This window comes from Rhinolophus sinicus, chromosome 12 (genome assembly GCF_057876585.1).
Source record: "Rhinolophus sinicus isolate RSI-liver-muscle chromosome 12, RSI-T2T, whole genome shotgun sequence".
Classification (NCBI taxonomy): Eukaryota; Metazoa; Chordata; class Mammalia; order Chiroptera; family Rhinolophidae; genus Rhinolophus; species Rhinolophus sinicus.
In genome coordinates, this window is record NC_142512.1 from 3,181,248 (window position 1) to 3,199,008 (window position 17,761).

Sequence of the window (17,761 nt, forward strand, 5' to 3'; positions counted from 1 at the left end):
GGCAAGGGACTGTTACCAGGCTCCAGTGAGCTTGGGAGGTGGTATCAGCTAGTGTCCTGCAGCGCAGTTGAAAGCAGAGTGCTGGACGTGCAAAAGCACCTGGTATGACAAGAGGCCGCTGGGTAAGGGTGGCATGGCCCCGGGCCACCCCTGGGTACACACTGGTCAGTGTCTAACACCTGCAAATGCTCATCACATAGTACAAACGGAAGTCTCTCTCTCTCTCTCTCTCTCTCTCTCTCTCTCTACACACACACACACACACACACACACAAAATTGTATATACAATACGACCCCAACTACACAGAAACATAAGTGCCCAGAAAAACCCGGAAGCAGATAAGCTAACACTGTAACACTAGTGATCTCTCAGGGCTGGCGTTTGAGGTAACTTCTCCAGGACATGCACGGCCACAGGCAGTCTCTGCAGCAGTCTAGGATGGTGTGATGACTCCAGCACTGGGGGCCACAAGCACTGAGCCTGACTCTCACTTGCTGTGTGAGCCCAGAGGATGAACAGCCTCTCTGGGCTGTGGTGGCCTGTTTTCTCTCCAAGTCACCGGTAAAAATGCCAAATGCATCAGAACCAAGGAGAGGGCCCCAGGTTGGACAAGTGGCAAAAGACAAGCGGCAGTCCATGAACCACATGCGGCCACCCGCAGATTAGTCCCAAACACGATCTTAATTTTTTAATTCATTGCCAACATTTAAAAATTAATAGATTTCAAAAATTCAGTTTTCGGGGCGGCTGGATGGCTCAATTGGTTAGAGCGTGAGCTCTGAACAACAAGGTTGCCGGTTCAATTTCCACATGGGATGGTGGGCTGTGCCCCCTGCAACTAAAGATTGAAAATGGCTATTGGAGTTGGAGCTGAGCTGCGCCCTCCACAACTAGACTGAAGGACAATGACTTGACTTGGAGCTGATGGGACCTGGAGAAACACACAGTTCCCCAATATTTCCCAATAAAACTTTAAAAATTAAAAAAAAAAATTCAGTTTTCAATCTTGTCTTTAAAAAATTGGATTCATAATAGCCCCGAAGTGGCTGTAACCCAAATGTCCATCAAATGCTAAACGGATAAAACAAAATGTGGTGCTATCTATAAAATGGAGTAGTATTCAGCCATAAACAGGGAGGAAGTAGGGATATAAGCTACTACGTAAGTGAACTTTGAAAACATGCTAAGTGAAAGAAAGCAGTCACAAAGGCCACATGCTACATGATGCCATTATACATATGAAATGTCCAGACAGGTAAATCCAGAGACAGAAGACAGACTGTGGCTGCCAGCGGCTGGCAGAGCGGCAGCAGGGAGTAACTGCTCATTGGGAGCAGGGCCATGAAAACTGCCTGGAATCAGGACTGATGACAGCACAACAGTGTGAATGGCTAAGAACCACTGAACGACCCACTTCAACATGGTGAATTTTTCGGTATGTGACTCGAAGAGCAGACCCACGTGGGCAGCACTCCCACACGACGCCCATCTGCCTCTGGGCACCAGCTGCCTTGCCCAGCTGCGCCCCCGCCTCTGGCCAGCTCCTGCTCTCTGACGCCCGCAGGTGTGTGAGAACCCCAGCTGCTGGAGGAGGGTCGTGTCACTCAACAGACTCAGCTCCAGGGCACAGCCCTGTCCTCCAGCCAAAGGAAGGACTGGGCAAACTTGTTCACTTAAGAAATATTTATTTACCTCTCCTGAGCAGGTAACACAAGCAGTAAAAATGTGGAGAGGGAACAGTCTGTCTCCCTCCTACTACCTTGGCCCTCAAAAGCCCTCCCCAGAACCAACAGCTGGGTCAGCATATTTCAATCTTCTTAATCTCATCTGGCTCCCGGAGGGACCACATTCTTTCCTCGGCACTGAGCACGCGATCCATCAGTTTAATGATCAATTACCAATTTGAAAGGGACCAACAGTGTTTCCTGAAGAACATTCTATCCATAACTTCAGGTGGCCATCCCTTTACAGAAGGATCGCTTTCCAGATTTAAAAAGCAAGTCAAAGCCACTCTCTGGAAGGACCTGCTATCCCCTCGACACTGCTGAGCGGGTGGACCTGCCTGCGCCCCCACCTGTGCTCAGCAGAACCCCACACTGCAGGCTCCCTGAGGCACAGCACAAGGCCGCGGACCACGTGACCCAAGCTCCCGGCAGCCCGCGTGCAGGCCTGCAGTGAGTGGCAACTGTGAACCATTTGGCCCAGACTTTGCCCCAAGGCTCCGAGGGCTCCTGCCAAGGAGGTGTGGGGCTCTGCCCGGTTCCCTGAGGCCAACAGCACAGCCTAGGACACATGGGGCCAACACTGCCCTCTGGACAAGTGCAAGTACTTGGCAAGGCTGCCAGGCCCTGAGTGACCAGGCCGTGTCCCCTCCCCACCCTAATTCCCAGCACCCTGTCCCCCTCACACCCACCCTGCTCCCCTGCTGCCCACTCCCACAGGGCAGATCCCCGGACCTGTGCCCACTGCACCATCAGCTGAGGCTTCTGCTGGGAACACCCTTGCCTCTTCCTGGCCGGCACACTCCTGCTATTCTTTGAAGATTCCTCCACGACGCCTGCTCACGCCCCCTGGACCCCTGAGCTAAGCCCCGCCCCGGGACGCTCGCCAAGCATTGCCATGGAGGCCACCCCACACACGCTGCCTCTACGCGGCTGTCCCTGTCTTGCCCACACCTGCCCAGGACCTTGAGGGCAGGACCATCACCTGTCTGTGGCAGGACAGAGCCTGGCGTGTGGGACACTTCACCACACATGCAGGGAACCAAGCTGAATACCAAAGATGATTCCCGTTGGGGAAACAGAGGCCCCAAGAGATATAGGCAAGTTGCCACAAAACATACAATTCCAAGTTCCCTGACAGAAAACCCACAAACCCAAGGTCGGCAGGGTTCAGTGCACCCAGAGGGTCCTCCCAGAGTACAGGCTGGGCAGGAAGCCACGACGAAGCCTGCAGGCCAAGCCCCATGTCCAGCAATCCGGAAACCCACGTACCCAAGATCTCCACCCAGATGAAATCGATCAGATCGCATTCATATTTCAAATCTCTTATCACAAATTCTCTCACATGTAAACAGAACTTTAAAATATTCACTGAGCCTAGTAAATTTATTTACTATTGCTTTAAACAATAAGTCAGAAGAATTACAGCAAATGTACCCCCTTTTCCCATTAGCAGTCGTATTAGGTACATCATGATTCCCAGCTAATTATAGCAACTTGACTTACGTTTCATGCTGTGCATTACTGTTTCTTAACCTGGTGCTGGGTGCCACTCTGAGGCTGAGACAGTTGACAGGTGTCCCCGAGGAGGGACAAGCCATTACTGCTGCTCATGGGAAGCAGAGAGGAAGTCAGCTTTCCCTCTACCAAAGCAGAAAACCATTCAACATGCATGAAAGCGAGCGCTGGGCCAGCCCTCAGAAGGCGAGCAGCAGCCTGGTGGCATTCCAGTCGGGGGCTGCAGAAGCCCGGACACCCACTCCCACTGGCCACAGTCACCCCTCCTCTGCCAGGGGGGAGAGCAGGAAGTTCTGCCTGCTGCCCCTCAGCCATTCAGCAAGCAGGCATGGGAGACAAACAAGGGGGAACTTTACCGAACGACGGCCAGGGCTCCGAAGTGCTGGCAGGGGCTGCCTGCCCGCCCCAGGGGTTGGTCTGGTTAGCTGAGGCTGCAGGGCCCCAAGGCTCTGCTTTCGGGGCAGCAGGGCCTGAGCTGGGGAGGGCGTCCATTAAGTCCAACAGAGTGGTCTGCTGTGGGTGGGAGCCAGGCTTTTGAGACAAAGAGAAGGGGACAGGTTTTACTTTGCAGCAGTAGCAGCAAATACACGTTAGCCGTAAACAACTGCCATGCCTCTCACTGGAGTAGAGGCACTCTGGGAGGGGCCAAGGGTACCTTGGAAAGTAAGCCGCTCCATCTCCCGGCCTGTCCATGCCCCCCCCCCACCACCTTCCCATGTCACTAGAGTCACACCGAGCTATTTACTATGTGTCACGTGCCTTGCCCACTTTCAAACAGTCCGTGGGGCTTTCCAGGAGTGACAGGCTTCGCCCTGGCTCCCTCCTCCTTCCAGGATGCTGTCCCCCACACCCGCCTTGTTCCCCCAGCTGCCAGCTTCACCCGGGCCCTCTCTCCTGTGGGCTGCCTCACGCTCCCACTCCTATGGTCGCCTTCAGGGACACCTTGCGGCCCTGTAACCTGGGAGGCCACTGGATGACGACTTGTCAGCAGCAGAGCCATGTCCTGGTCGCTCTGAGGTCCCACCAGGAAGCCTGGCCTAGAGTCACGATGACGGTGTGGCAGCCCGGCACCAGTGAGCGCTGACCCTGTGCGAGGAAACTGCTCCAGAGCATAGAACATTCAGCCCACGGAACAGCCGCCACAACCACAGGAGGCGGGCCCTACTCTCTGCTCGTTTTCTGGAGGAAACTGAGGTAGCGGTCAGTGGGGGAGTGAAACCAGGCAATCGGGCCCCTGGCCCATGCCCATCTTCTCCCAGGGTGGTCTCAGGAGAGGCCGACGATGGCCGAGGCAGGTGTGTTTTCACTCTGGCTCATCACAGGCCCCAGGATTAGTTGTTGAATGAAGGAAGCAACCGCCATGTATGTGCTCCCACGCATGTCACATGGACACTGTGGGTTGGGTTGGGGCCACTAGCACAACTGCGGGGCAGCCTCACAACGCCTCTTTTTTTGCAAAGCACTCACCTCTTTCTTTTTTGGAAATTTGACGGTGTCTCTTCGGCTTTCCTCCAGTGCCATCTGCAGTCTGAGGTCATCGCCCCGCCTCAGCCGCTCTTCCTGCAGAGGACAATGGGACCTGAAGCTGGTGGCAACTGCAATGACATCACCACACAGAACAAAGCAACCCTGGCCAGAAGCATGAAACGGAAGACTGTATTACGGGTTATTTCAGAGGAGGGCTGGGAAACAACCTGAGACACACGCTCCGGAACCCCCTGCTCCACCCCTCCACCCCCTGTAGTCCCACTGCCTGGGGTCCCGCCAGGCGGACAGCGCCCAGGCACCGCCAAACTGAGGAAAGGGAATACTTCTTCTTCTCAAAAGGAAAATGGCTGTACAATTCCAATTATAGAAGCAATATGTCTCTTTATAAAACTCACAAATCCGACAACCCAGAAAGGAGCTAGAAAGAATATGAAAATCATGTCATCCCACCTCCCACCGTGTGTGCTTCCAGAAAATGAGCTTTATTTCTATGATTTATAACAAAAATAATTCATTATATTTAATTTATATTTATTTAAGGCAAAGCTACCATATGCAAAAGACTGGGTCATCCTAACTTTTTAGTATGATTAAATATAAATATATTAATTATATTTTATTTGTTATAAATATAATAAATCATAGACATGAGTTATTAATGAAAATGGGCTCAGACCATCCATCTGTACTTCCACTGAACCGTCTCTAATACTTGTCTCTGGACACCACTTCTAAGTGAGAGGGGGCCCCATGCTACGCTTGACTCCATCTACCACTTTGAAGCAAAGGTCAGTGGAGACAGACCTAATAACTGAAACTAAAGGGCTCATAACTGTGAAAGGTCATTTCAATCACTCCTTTTCCATTTTGAAGAAATTCGTGTTTATTAAAGAAAAATGGAAACTAAAAAAAAAACAATAAAACTACACACACCACACACTTCTGTCATCTACAAGGTGTGATCAATACAGTGAATGTTTGGGTTAAAAAAAAATGATTATAGTAAAAGACACATTGCCATTAGTCCCCCCTCAAAACACTGCCCCTCGCTTTGAACACACTTATCCCATCGTTCTTGCCACTTTCTGAAGCGGTTCTGGAAGTCCTCTTTCGTGAGTGTCTTAGTTGTGCTGTCGTGGCTGCCTCAATGCCCTGAATCATTTTGACTTTGGGGAAGAGCCAGAAGTCACACGGTGCCAGATCTGGTGAATAAGGTGGACGAGGACACACTGTAATGTTTTTATTTGACAGAAATTGCCGGACCAGAAGCGATGTGTGACACGGAGCATTGTCATGATGGAGGATGATTTACGGCACACTTTAAACCACATCTTCTCTCAACTGTAGCTTGCACTCAACTGCACCAAGCAAGCTGAAACTTGTCACACTGTTACTAATGTTCCATGCCCCGCTTCCCCTACTGAGGATCCCTGCCTTTCCGTTGGATGGCACTCGGCAGCAGCATTCACTGTATTTTGTCATCAGATCGGAAAGGTTCCGTGTCACACATCGCTTCTGGTCCGGCAATTTCTGTCAAACAAAAACATCACAGTGTGTCCTCATCTACCTTATTCACAGATCTGGCACTGTGTGACTTCTGCCTCTTCCCCAAAGCTAAAATGATTTAAGACATCGAGGCAGCCACGACAGCACAACTAAGACACTCACAAAAGAGGACTTCCAGAACTGCTTCCGAAAGTGGCAAGAATGATGGGATAAGTGTGTTCAAAGCGAGGGGGAGTATTTTGAGGGGGATTAATGGCAATGTGTCTTTTACTGTAAAATTTTTTTTTATTTTTAAACAGTCACCGTATTTTCTGATCACACCTCATAACTATAAGCACTCATTTCCTGGAGCATTTCCTGGTAGCCTTTTTTTCTTTTTTTTTTTTTTTCAGTGTTCAGATGCTGTTGATTGATCTTACCTAGCTTCCCAGGGCTAAGCCCAACTGCCCACCGTGCACTGAGGAGGCTGTGGGCACTCTTCTCATTCACGAGGCCTGGCCATGTCTGCAAAAGTATTTCTGGAAAGCACTTTTGACTGGTTTGCCCTTTGGCAATGACTTCCCTGAAAACCTTTTCTACATGTAACTTTGCATAGGACCCTTCCCTGACTGGGGGCAGTACGGTAACACAAACACACTTGTGGCAACATGAGTCACATCCAAATCCAAAATGTGGAGGAAGGACACACATGTGTGTCCCCTCTGATCGGTGCCCTGCCTGCCCCTCACACAGGGCAGTCACACAATGGCAGACCTGCGTGGGCACCAACCTGCTCAGCCACTTCTCTGCTCATGGCAAGTGCCAGCTGCAGCTGCAGCTCCTCTTCTCCGCTGGTCTGGGGCCGGGCCTGCTCCAGCTCGGAGGACACCCGAGGGGACGTGGCTGTAGGGGGAAGGCAAAGTCACCGCGTGCAAAGGAGGTACCCAGTCAAACCACACCCTTTCCCCATCTCACACCCACAAGGTCTGGCAATAGCCCAACAACAGGGGGATTGAAAGGCTTTTGAGTATTTCAAGGTTAAAATCAAGTAACGTCAAATGTGCTTTCATAACTGCCACGTGGCACCGACCTAGAAAAGACGCCTTAGGGCACATGCCCAGGGGTCAGGCCTCAGAGGATTAGAAGCTCAGTCTTCACTGCAGAGCTGCACTGCTTCAAAGACAGGAGATCACTGTTTAACGATTCAGAGCACAGTTCTTGAAAAGCTGGATCAAAGAGCATCAGTCAGACAAGTGCAGGGCACCTGTGACCAAGAACTCCACTCAGGACTCCCCGGCATTTAAGAACCCCACTTTGTCTCGCGTGGTGATAAGCATCACGGAAAGTGAAGCCAATCGTTTCTGCAGGAACCCGGAAAGTTTTCGTTTTTTAAGTAAAACTGTACATTGACTTGGAAATACAAAAACCACACATGCAGGCATTTTTTTGCTGTAAGTAGTTAGCTCGTTTAAACACTTGTAAACAGCTCCTGGAAAGAGCTTTCAATGAAAGGGATGAGATGTGAATTCCTAGCTGATGTGACAGACCCCAAAGAAAGGAGTGATTACTATCACACTGTAAGGCAGGCTGGGCCCCCCCTCGTGAAAATGCTGGGGGCGTACAGGCCATCAGATGTGTGTGCCCCAGGGAACCTGGTGCCTCCAGAAAATAGGCCTGAGGCTTTGGGAACATATGTCTAAGTGTGTGCCCTAACCCCAAGAGAGGGTCCAGAGTATCTCTGAAATTCTCAAAGCGAGGTCTGCCATCGGGAAGTGTGGAAGCACGTCACAGATGGTTCCGCGCACGTCCTCCCTCAGCTGCCCGGCTCCTCCTCTGCTCTGAGCTCTGCTTCTCCCGTCCAGGTCTGCAGGACACCCTCCCCGCTGGGTCAGCATTCCTCTCTCACAGCACTCACCCCCGTCTGCAATTCGGTAGGTCATGCCAGAAGGGACGCTCCTTGGGGGAGGCTCAGGCCTGTCTCTGCACCATTGCACCTACCCCAACCCCGAAGTTTGACAGAGCAGCTGGCAAATACCTGCTGAATGGATGAATGGATACATATATGCAGAGATGGACGGACGGAGAGACAAATGGAGAATTCAATTTCATGGTTGATGGGTAGTTGTTTGAAAATGCTCTAACTGTGTATTAGTTTACTTCCTTCTGTCACTGTGTCCATTCTACAAACCCAACCGTCAGGACTCACCAAGTCCTGCTTCTGCCTCAATCTCCAATCGTAATTTGCTTCTCGGGATCTGCCTCTTTGTGAGAAAGCAAAATGTGGGGAGTGACTCCTGACAGACTAGGTTTCTAGAAGGCTGGGTTCTGGCTGCAGTGAATAAGACAGGACGAGAGGGCTGACATAGTTAGAGACACAGGGGTAACCCACAGAATCAGGTGAGGCTGCAGCGGCTGCTCTGGGCAGAGGCTGGGGCGGGGCAGGGCAGGAGGTTGTCAATGGCACTGTCTTGTCCCACAATTTTTAAAAAACACATAACACGTATAGCAGCACAATTTCATTTGGAACAATTCAGTGATGTGAAGCACAGTGTGTTTGCTATGATCTATTTTCAACCAAAGAATCATCAAAAAAAAAAAAAAAAAAAAGCCAGCAACCAATTGCCTCATCTCAACTCTAAGCAACATGAAACAGCAAAAATGCTGCCATTATAAAAAAACACAAACATATTTTTCTAAATGAAATCAAGTCAAATCCCAGCCTAATAAGTACATCACTACAATTACATTTTTCAAAACATTTTTTTAGAAATAAAGCTAGATGGTAACAGAATGTCCTCAAATCCATCTTAATCACTTGATTTAATAATATGCCAAAACAAATGTACATTTTTGTTGTTGTTGGTTTTGTCTCAAACATCACCTGTGTTCACCATAGGACTTAGGTTTGGGCTTTTTGTGCTCTAGAAGCAAACACATCACCATCCAGGTTGGTAGAGACAAAGGAAGTTGGACGGTTCTGCAGGGCGCCTGTGGGGGACAGTTCTGGGGGACACCTGTGGGGGACGGTTCTGGGGGACACCTGTGGGGGATGGTTCTGCAGGGCGCCTGTGGGGGACAGTTCTGGGGGACACCTGTGGGGGACGGTTCTGGGGGACACCTGTGGGGGATGGTTCTGCAGGGCGCCTGTGGGGGACAGTTCTGGGGGACACCTGTGGGGGACGGTTCTGCAGGGCGCCTGTGGGGGACAGTTCTGGGGGACACCTGTGGGGGACGGTTCTGCAGGGCGCCTGTGGGGGACAGTTCTGGGGGACACCTGTGGGGGACGGTTCTGCAGGGCGCCTGTGGGGGACAGTTCTGGGGGACACCTGTGGGGGACGGTTCTGCAGGGCGCCTGTGGGGGACAGTTCTGGGGGACACCTGTGGGGGACGGTTCTGCAGGGCGCCTGTGGGGGACAGTTCTGGGGGACGCCTGTGGGGGACGGTTCTGCAGGGCGCCTGTGGGGGACGGTTCTGCAGGGCGCCTGTGGGGGACAGTTCTGGGGGACACCTGTGGGGGACGGTTCTGGGAGACGCCTGTGGGGGACGGTTCTGGGGGGCGGTTCTGGGAGACGGTTCTGGGGAACAGTTCTGCAGGATGTTTCTGGTGGACGGTTCTGGGGGATGGTTCTTGGGGACTGCCCAGTCCAGACGACTCAGGCCGCCCGTTCCCACCACTTTCCTGAGAAATCCTCTCTGAGGCTTGCTTTATAAAACCCTCAGTTTGTATTATAACAAGTACAGCACATCTGACAGCCTTCATTTACTACCAAATGGAAATCATGAGTGAATAAAGGAGAAGACCTCGTATCTTACCCCACCCCACAGAAAGTGCTCTGAAAAATGAGCCCAGCTTGGCAGGGAAGGCTGCTACTTGGCTGTACACCACAGGGCCTGATTCAGACAGGCCAGGGATGAATGGGCCAGGGTTCTGAGCAGGGGCCTCTGGAGAAACAAGGCCTCCCTCCCTCGTCCTCTGAGCCCTTCAGCACATCTGCAAGGCCAGGCTGGCTTTAAATGCAAATGTACACGTTTGTATCTACCATAACCAATGCTGGCAGAACGACACATAGCCAGCACAGACGGACATCGCTTACCACATCAACGTGGACATTAGACACAAAGGATATTCCCCTATGTGCTGTGGTTTTTATAAACGGAGGTGCACCTCTCAGTTCCACAGACGGAGAATTCACAGCCACTAGCCCCGAGCATCAGCAGGGATGCACACTGAGGTCTCAGCTGTGAGGGAAGATTCCAGCATCTTGGCCCTACAGAGGGCCTTTTGTGCCGGTGTACGTGACAGAGAACACAGCCGGGGTTGTGAGCTGGGCCTGAATGGACGGACCCTTCTGACCACCTGAGCGTGGCCCTGGCCCTGCTCCGAGGAGCTGAAGCTCAGAGGGACCCCTGGAAAAAGCAAGTGCCCTAGAGACTGCGGGCTCTGGGTCAGCTGCTGCTTTCCAACCCGCCACCCTCTGAGGGAAGAGCAGGAAGTGCTGGCGTAAGCTAATCACTGAAGGACCCCTAAGATGCCCTTCTGCATACGCTGCCCCTGGAAGAGCACTATGAACACAAGTGGGCCTCGTTTTTACCCTTTCCAGTCCGCTATCTGGCCTGAGAAGGCCTAAGGGGAGAGGTTGAACAGAGCCTGTAAAAGCCCAACATTTCCTCAAAACACAGGCAGACAGGGGCCTCCGCGTGCATTCACTACATTCCACCTGCTCCAGGGGCCCCCTGGGCTGAACCCTCATGCCCTCACCCAGTGCTACAGAGAGTCCCCTTTCCCAAATGTGCTCCCACAACTAAGGCTGAAAGACGTCCTAACAAAGTTGCTTCAGCTGGCCAATTTGCGGTAATTCTGAAAGAAGACAGCAAAGCAGTCAAGGTAACAGAAAAACAGGAAATTGCTTCTTGTCATCGGCTATGTTTTGCAATTTTCCTAGAAAGTACTTAAGCAGCTTCTGCAATCACATATGCTGATTAAAAGGAACAGGCCTGTGGGACATGATTTACAGGCAAACAGCTCAGTGAGGTGACCAGCATGACTTCTGGTAAAGCTCTGTGGTACGTGGGGCTCGTGCAGGGTGAGGGTCTCATCTCCATGTGTCCCCCGCTGAGGCTGGGCACACAGGCACATCTGACATCCTGGCAAGAAGGTAAGGCTGTCAGGCCGGAGGGGTCCGAGAAGACCCCATCTCGGCTCAGGCACTGCTGCCACTTATAATAGCCCTGTTCCTGCCACTACCATTCACTAGCAATGAGACCACATGCAAGTGGCCTGACCTCAATGGACTCTCGTTTCCACATCTGTGAAATGGGGCTGTGGAAGGTGAGGAGGGCCTAAGGCACAGCTCTCCCCAGGTAACTGCTCTAAGCCTCATCCCACTACTGCCAGTCCCCTGGGGGCCGGAGCTCTGTGGGCGCTCCCACTTTCCATCTCATGCAGCAGAAACCATAACCGGGTACCCACAGGCGGAAACAGGGCTGTGGCTCCAGCCAGGCCATGGTCTCCACCCTCCTTTCTGCTGCTGCGGCCCTGGAGGGAGGGGCTGGGGAGCCCACATGGAGCCCAGGGCCAGCGTCTGCCTCCGGTGACGCTGACTGCTAAATTCCTCAGTCCAGCTAAGTTCCTTCCTCATTACTCAATGACAGTGAAATGCTCACTGGGTCTTCCTCAATGTGGCGACATCTTCCTGTGGTTCCATGGGCCATTTCCTGAGTCAGTCCCCATGGCCCCCAAGGACACTCCCACCCAGCTGAGGCTTCTAAATTCATTCCCCACGGGAGAACCTCCAGGGTCCTCACCTTACAACTTCTGTCGGGAGAGGCAGGAAGGACTGCTTTTAGTTGAATGAGGCAAATGATGAGAAAATAAGCTCAGATTTCTCCAGGTAAACTTAAAAGAGAAAAAAGATACAAATAGATGGTGAAAAAGCCCAAAGTGTACAAGATGAGAAACACGCCATACCATCATAGCCTGACTCTCTCAGGCTGCAAGGAGCGGCGGGCGCGGCTTCACAGCAGAGGGACAAACCACAGCCAACCCGCCTGCCACAGGACGTCCCCCACCACCCATGACGGTCCTGGCAACACCTCGGACTTGACTCCAATCCAGACTTTAGATCTGATTCAGTTCCCAGGAGCAGAGGGCAAGGACTGGGCCCAATGCTGCACAAGGCACGGAGTGCACACAGAAACCCGGACCAGGGGCCTGGTCTCGTTATACCAGGGTCACGAGGACCAGGGAATTCGCTGCAATACGACTAAAGGGACAGGACAACCAGCTGCACCCGTGGCCGGGGTGGTCTCGGTTTAGACAGATCAGCTGAAAGACTTTCACGACAACTGGCAAAACTGAATGTGGACTCGGTACCAGACCATGGTAGTATGACTGACTCTGTGAAGTGTGCTAATGGCTTTGTCACTCACTCTTCAGAACGAGACACATACTGAAGCGCTGACGTGTAGAATGTGATGGTCCCGTAACTTATTTTTAAATACTTCAGCATAAAAGGAAGTGAGGGCCACTCCTCTCCCAAGAGGAAATAGCTGTTGACATTTTCTTGTGATTCCATCCAGAAAAACCCTTTGTACTTCATACTCCGTGTGTGGATGAGTGGGTGCACTTCTGAGGCGTCTGTCCACAGGGAGCCACGTCCATTCCTTGTTGCGTGTGTGCATGTGTGTGTGTGCTTCCGTGCGTGTGCGCGTGTGTGCATGTGCGTGCTTCCGTGTGCGCGTGTGCGTGTGCTTGTGTGTGCGCGTGTGCGCGTGCTTCCGTGTGTGTGCGTGTGCGTGTGTGTGCGTGTGTGCGTGCGTGTGTGTGTGGCTTGCCTTGGCCTGACCTAGGCTATGTTTTTTGGCATAAGAGAGGCAGCCCGGCGTAGAGGATAAGTCTGAATGTCTGGGCTCAGATGTGGGCTCTGCCACCTCTCAACACACGACCTTGGCCCAGGTAGGTAACTCTCTGCCTCAGTTTTGCCATCTGATCCGCAGGAGTGCCGACCTGCCTCGTAGAGGGACTGTGAGGATTCAACGAGTTCATGTGTGAAAAGCACTCAGCCCAGTGCCTGGCCCATGACACCTGTACAACACTACTGGTATCTCTGAACCCCCAGTCTAGGCGGGGCACTGCCCCCCCCCAAAACTGAAGGATTAGAGATGGGGTGAGACTTGCCCAAGGTCCCCTAGCCGGTGAGAGACAGTCTGACTAAGGGTCTTGCTCTTACTCTCAGCCCCTTTCACGAGGAGGTCACGAGGACCCCGGGAGGTGAATAACTCAGTCACAGCAGGTGGAAGTCAGAGCCACGTCTTAGAGCCAAATCTCAGGCTTGCTCCCAGCCCCTCAGGGCTCAGACACCTGCAGCCCTTTACCCTCCGCATGGCATGCCTGACACTTCCGTGGGCCTGAGAAGAGCCCACTGTCCTAGAGCCTGTGTTGCAGTGAGGACAGGTGATGCAGCGGGCCCGGGCCAGGGCACAGGACAGTGGCTCTGTGTGCGGAGGTCAGGGAAAGCCTTTCCAACGGGGATACAGGAGCCGACGCTGAGGAGGGGCAGGCGGGAGGCCAGCCAGGGGGCAGGTGGGAGCTTCGCTCCTGGGCAGACAGCCCCGAAGCTGGGTCACAACGGAAGGGCCGCAGCAGGGACGCTTGGGGGGCTGTGGGAAGGTCAAAGCAGAGCAGTGATGCAAGCTGACCAGGCCAGGGGGCAGGTGGGAGCCTGGGCCAGGATGGGAGCTTTGAGGGCGGTGAGAAGTGGCCAGATTCTGGATTAACTGAGGTTCTACTTATTATCCCTGGACATGTTCCTGGACCATCTGGCCCGAGGCCTGGCTCACGCTGACCCTCAGCAGCACAGCCTCACCTGTCCCCCACAAACAGCGCGGCGTGTGCTGCTGCCACAAGGTGCAGGCTCAGCATTGGCGGCTGAGTGCTTTCTTCTGACCAGGGGTTGTGGCAGAATTGGGTCCCCCAAAAAGGCGTGTTGAAGTCCTGACCCCCCAGGACCTCAGACTGTGACCTTATTTGGAAACAGGGTCGTTGCAGACGCAATTAGTGGAGATGGGATCAGACAGAACAGCGTGGACCTTAATCCAGTGTCCGTACACTGGAAGAGACAGTGTACGGTCTCGACTGGTGTCCTTACAGGGGAAGCGTCACAGGACGCTTCACAGGGAAGACCGCATGTGAGACGGGGGCAGGGACTGCAGAGCTGCAGCTGCCAGCCGAGCAACGCCACAGATGGCTGGCTACCACCAGAAGCTAGAAAGAGGCAAGGGAGGATTCTCCCCTGCAGGTTTCAGAGGGATCACGGCCCAGACGACGGCCCGACATTGGACTTCTGGCCTCCAGAAGGGTGACACAATCCTTTCCAGCGTTCTGAGCTGGCAGGTGTGTGGCACTTTGCTGCAGCGGCAGTAGGGAGTTGCCAGGTGGAAGCCCTGCCCAGGGCACATGGCGGTGCCCTCCAACCACCGCCCGCGCTCACCGAGTGGACACCCTCATCCACAGGGACCGGAAGCGCCCCCTGGCTCAGCACTCCATTCCCCAAGGCCCGTCCTCACCAGGACACCTGCCTCACCAGCCTCCACTCAGTTCCTAGAATCCTCCCAGTGCTTCCAGCCTCCGGACTATGCATTCTCCTTCCATCCCTCAAATGGGAGAGAGAAACATGTCCTCTTTCACATCAGCTCCAGCACCGCCTTCTCCAGCGTGCCCTCCCCGCCATGCCAGCAGGACCACGGGGCAGAGGCTCTCACGGGCTTCACTCACCACGGACAGCCATCCCCGAGCACCAAGAGCAGGCCAGGGGCTCTGCGAGCACACCGTGGGCACCTGCTCGCCTGCATCCACCCCTCACACTCGGCACTTAAGCATTCTACACTGTGGGCCTGTTTGCAGTCGGCCATTTCCCCGACTTGGCCAAAAATCTACACAGGCAGGGCCACCTTTGTTCCAGGCACAGAGCAGGAGTTCAAACACCTGGTGGTTCCTTTTTAAGTTTGGTTTCCAGTGAACATGATGGCTGCAATTTCCAAGGACTCACCTCACACCCTCGTCAGCACCACCCTGAGACACTGACTGACACACAGGCGGAAACCAGGGAGCACGGGGAAGGCAGAGCGCTGCCCGCATCCCTACCCTGCCAGCACGGGGCTGGGGACTGAAACGGAGGAGGCTGGAGCAGAGACAAAAGGTAGCCCTTTTATTTGTCTGTGTGATTCAAAAGCCCGTCATCTATCTGAAATCAAAGAACTAGACTGGGCTGTTCTCTTTGGGCTACAGATTAAGCCGTCTCCATTACCAGATGACCAGCGTGTGTGGTGGGGAAGGGAGGGCTTGTCCAATCCCTTAAGCAGCTTTTTCTCGTTGCCGTTTTCCCAAGGGGCCCCTCATTGCTGTGCAAGCTGCTCTTTGGGTGGAGCACGGGGCGAGGGGCTCTCACAGCTGGGGGCCACCCACAGCTCTCCAGCCAAGGTCAGGGAGGGAGGAGGGGACTCTGAACCTAGCACCCACACCTGCCAGCAGGCATGGGCAGGGCACCAAGTCCAACGAACACAAAGTCGCTTTTTTTAACTCAATCAAGACATAAAGCACTTAAATGCCGATAGCCATTACTTGGAGTAATATTTATAAACAGGAAACTCACCTTTAAAATCAGTGTTCTGATAGCAATTTCCATCTATGAAATCAGTAACGACCTCTTAAAAATGTGCAGTACCCATTTTGCACTCAGGGCTATCCACGGGGCGCTGCACGCATGGCGGGGGCGCTGCAAAGGGGCACAAGCCATCTGGAAAGCATTTGCGAGGTTCCAAGAGACAGAATGATGTTCACACACTTGCCCTACTAGTCTCCCTTCTGGGATCTCTACATGGAAGACATAACCTGAAGAATCCTTAGCAAAGCAAAGACATGTAGCACAGCATTATCTCCGGGGGGGAACCTGAAAGCAGCTCTGATCAGCCCGATGATGAGAAGCGTGCGCTTAGGGAGCCTTCCTTTGTGTAAGGCGGTGTGTGCCGTGCACATGCTAGCCTGGCACTCACAGCAGAACCCAGGCAGACGGCTACCCTCACCCCCATTTTAGAGATTAAAAGACTTAAACTTTACAGAATTGTACACCTGAAATCTATGTAACTTTACTAACAATTGTCACCTCAATAAACTGTAATAAAAAAAAAAAGACTTAAACTTGCAGAAGTTAGTAATCTACCCAGGGTTTAACCTTCAGAATGAAGTATAACTGTGACACAGCATGGAAAAGGCATCTAGAAAGTTAGGTAAACAAAATTAGACTGCGTAAGTGCATGATTTCTCGTGGGAACCCAGCAGTCAGCTGAAGGGCCACCTCTGCAGCCACGGCAGAGCCCACCTTGGCCCAGCCCTTGCTGCCCCACAGTGTGCAGGTCAGAGCTCTGCTGCGCCCGCCCAGCCCCCTCCATGGACTTGGCAGAGTATCACAGTGACTGCCTCTCCTGAGCTGGAAGCCCACCAAGGGCAAGGCCTCAGCAGCCCATGTGAGCTCTCACCGCTCAGCGTCAGCCCTGGCACAATGGACTCACAACATAAGCAAATGAACAAACTAAAAGTGTGCTATGGAAATGCCGCGTGGCTATGAAGGACACTTACAATATTGTTCTATTATCTGCATAAAATAAGACATTCAACTGGTTCTGATTCCATAGAACACTCACTAGTCAGACCTGTGGCCCAGGTCGGCCAGTGCAGCCGCCTCTGGAGGACGCGGTCTTGGCCCAGCCTTCGCCTCCTCCCCAGATTGAGACGCGGCTGCTCTGCCCACAGATGACGGCCACGACCAAACCTCAGAACGGGAGCTCCAGACTGCCCAGCTCATGGTGCAGGCAGCCAGGGCCCAGCACTGACACAGTCGGACAGACTGTCCATCAGGGATTGTCACCCAGTGGAATGTTCAGTGTCGCTGTTAAAAAATGTGCAGGATTGTGCAGAAACGAGAAAATGCTTGTTACAATGTTGAGACAAAAAGCAGGGGTGCAGAGTTGCATTTACGATGTCACTGCAAGCCTGAAAAAGACAATGCTTAAGAAGTCCAGAAGGAAACACACCAACATGTGAACAACAGCTGTCTTTGTGCAATAAGATGATGGGATGCCTCTTTCATCTTCCTTTTGCATTTTGTACACCATCATGAATGGCCATGTATTACTTTTATAATGAAAAGCTAGTAGTTTATTTCCTATCCGTACCACACTTACCAGTTAGGAACATGGACATGAACCCCCGTGAACCCGTCCGAAGGGCGTCAGTGATTCTGGGCTAAGCTTTCCACTCGCAGTCGGCAGGAGGGGACTAGTCCAGTCGGCTGCACGAATTTCAAGGTGCTGACAGCCGGACTATCCTGCTGACTAGTACAACTTTCTCAAAGGGCACCGCTACTGGTCACCAACTGAAGGGAGAAGCCTTCAACTGAACGAGTCCTGACACTGGACTGAGCGCGGGGCAGAGGTGCTCAGCCCAGGCGCACACTGCAGTCCCGGAGCTTAAACCTTCTGTGATGCCTGGGC

At 52.9% G+C, this 17,761-nt stretch overlaps 1 protein-coding gene across 5 annotated transcripts in view; it reads right to left on the reverse strand.

Annotated features, from left to right (window-relative positions):
- The window catches only part of EPN2 (epsin 2), a 77,939-nt gene that overhangs the window by 16,800 nt on the left and 43,378 nt on the right, over nt 1-17,761 (reverse strand). For 4 of the 5 annotated variants that reach the window (XM_019753747.3, XM_019753743.3, XM_019753746.3 and 1 more), the window contains 3 exons: nt 7,005-7,117; nt 4,709-4,801; nt 3,598-3,772 (listed from right to left, as the gene is read on the reverse strand). In XM_019753747.3, coding sequence (XP_019609306.2) covers nt 3,598-3,772; nt 4,709-4,801; nt 7,005-7,117 — 381 coding nt within the window. Of the gene's footprint in view, nt 1-3,597; nt 3,773-4,708; nt 4,802-7,004; nt 7,118-7,304; nt 8,762-17,761 lie in introns of those variants that run through there. The other variant, XM_088801859.1, reaches the window with a different exon arrangement.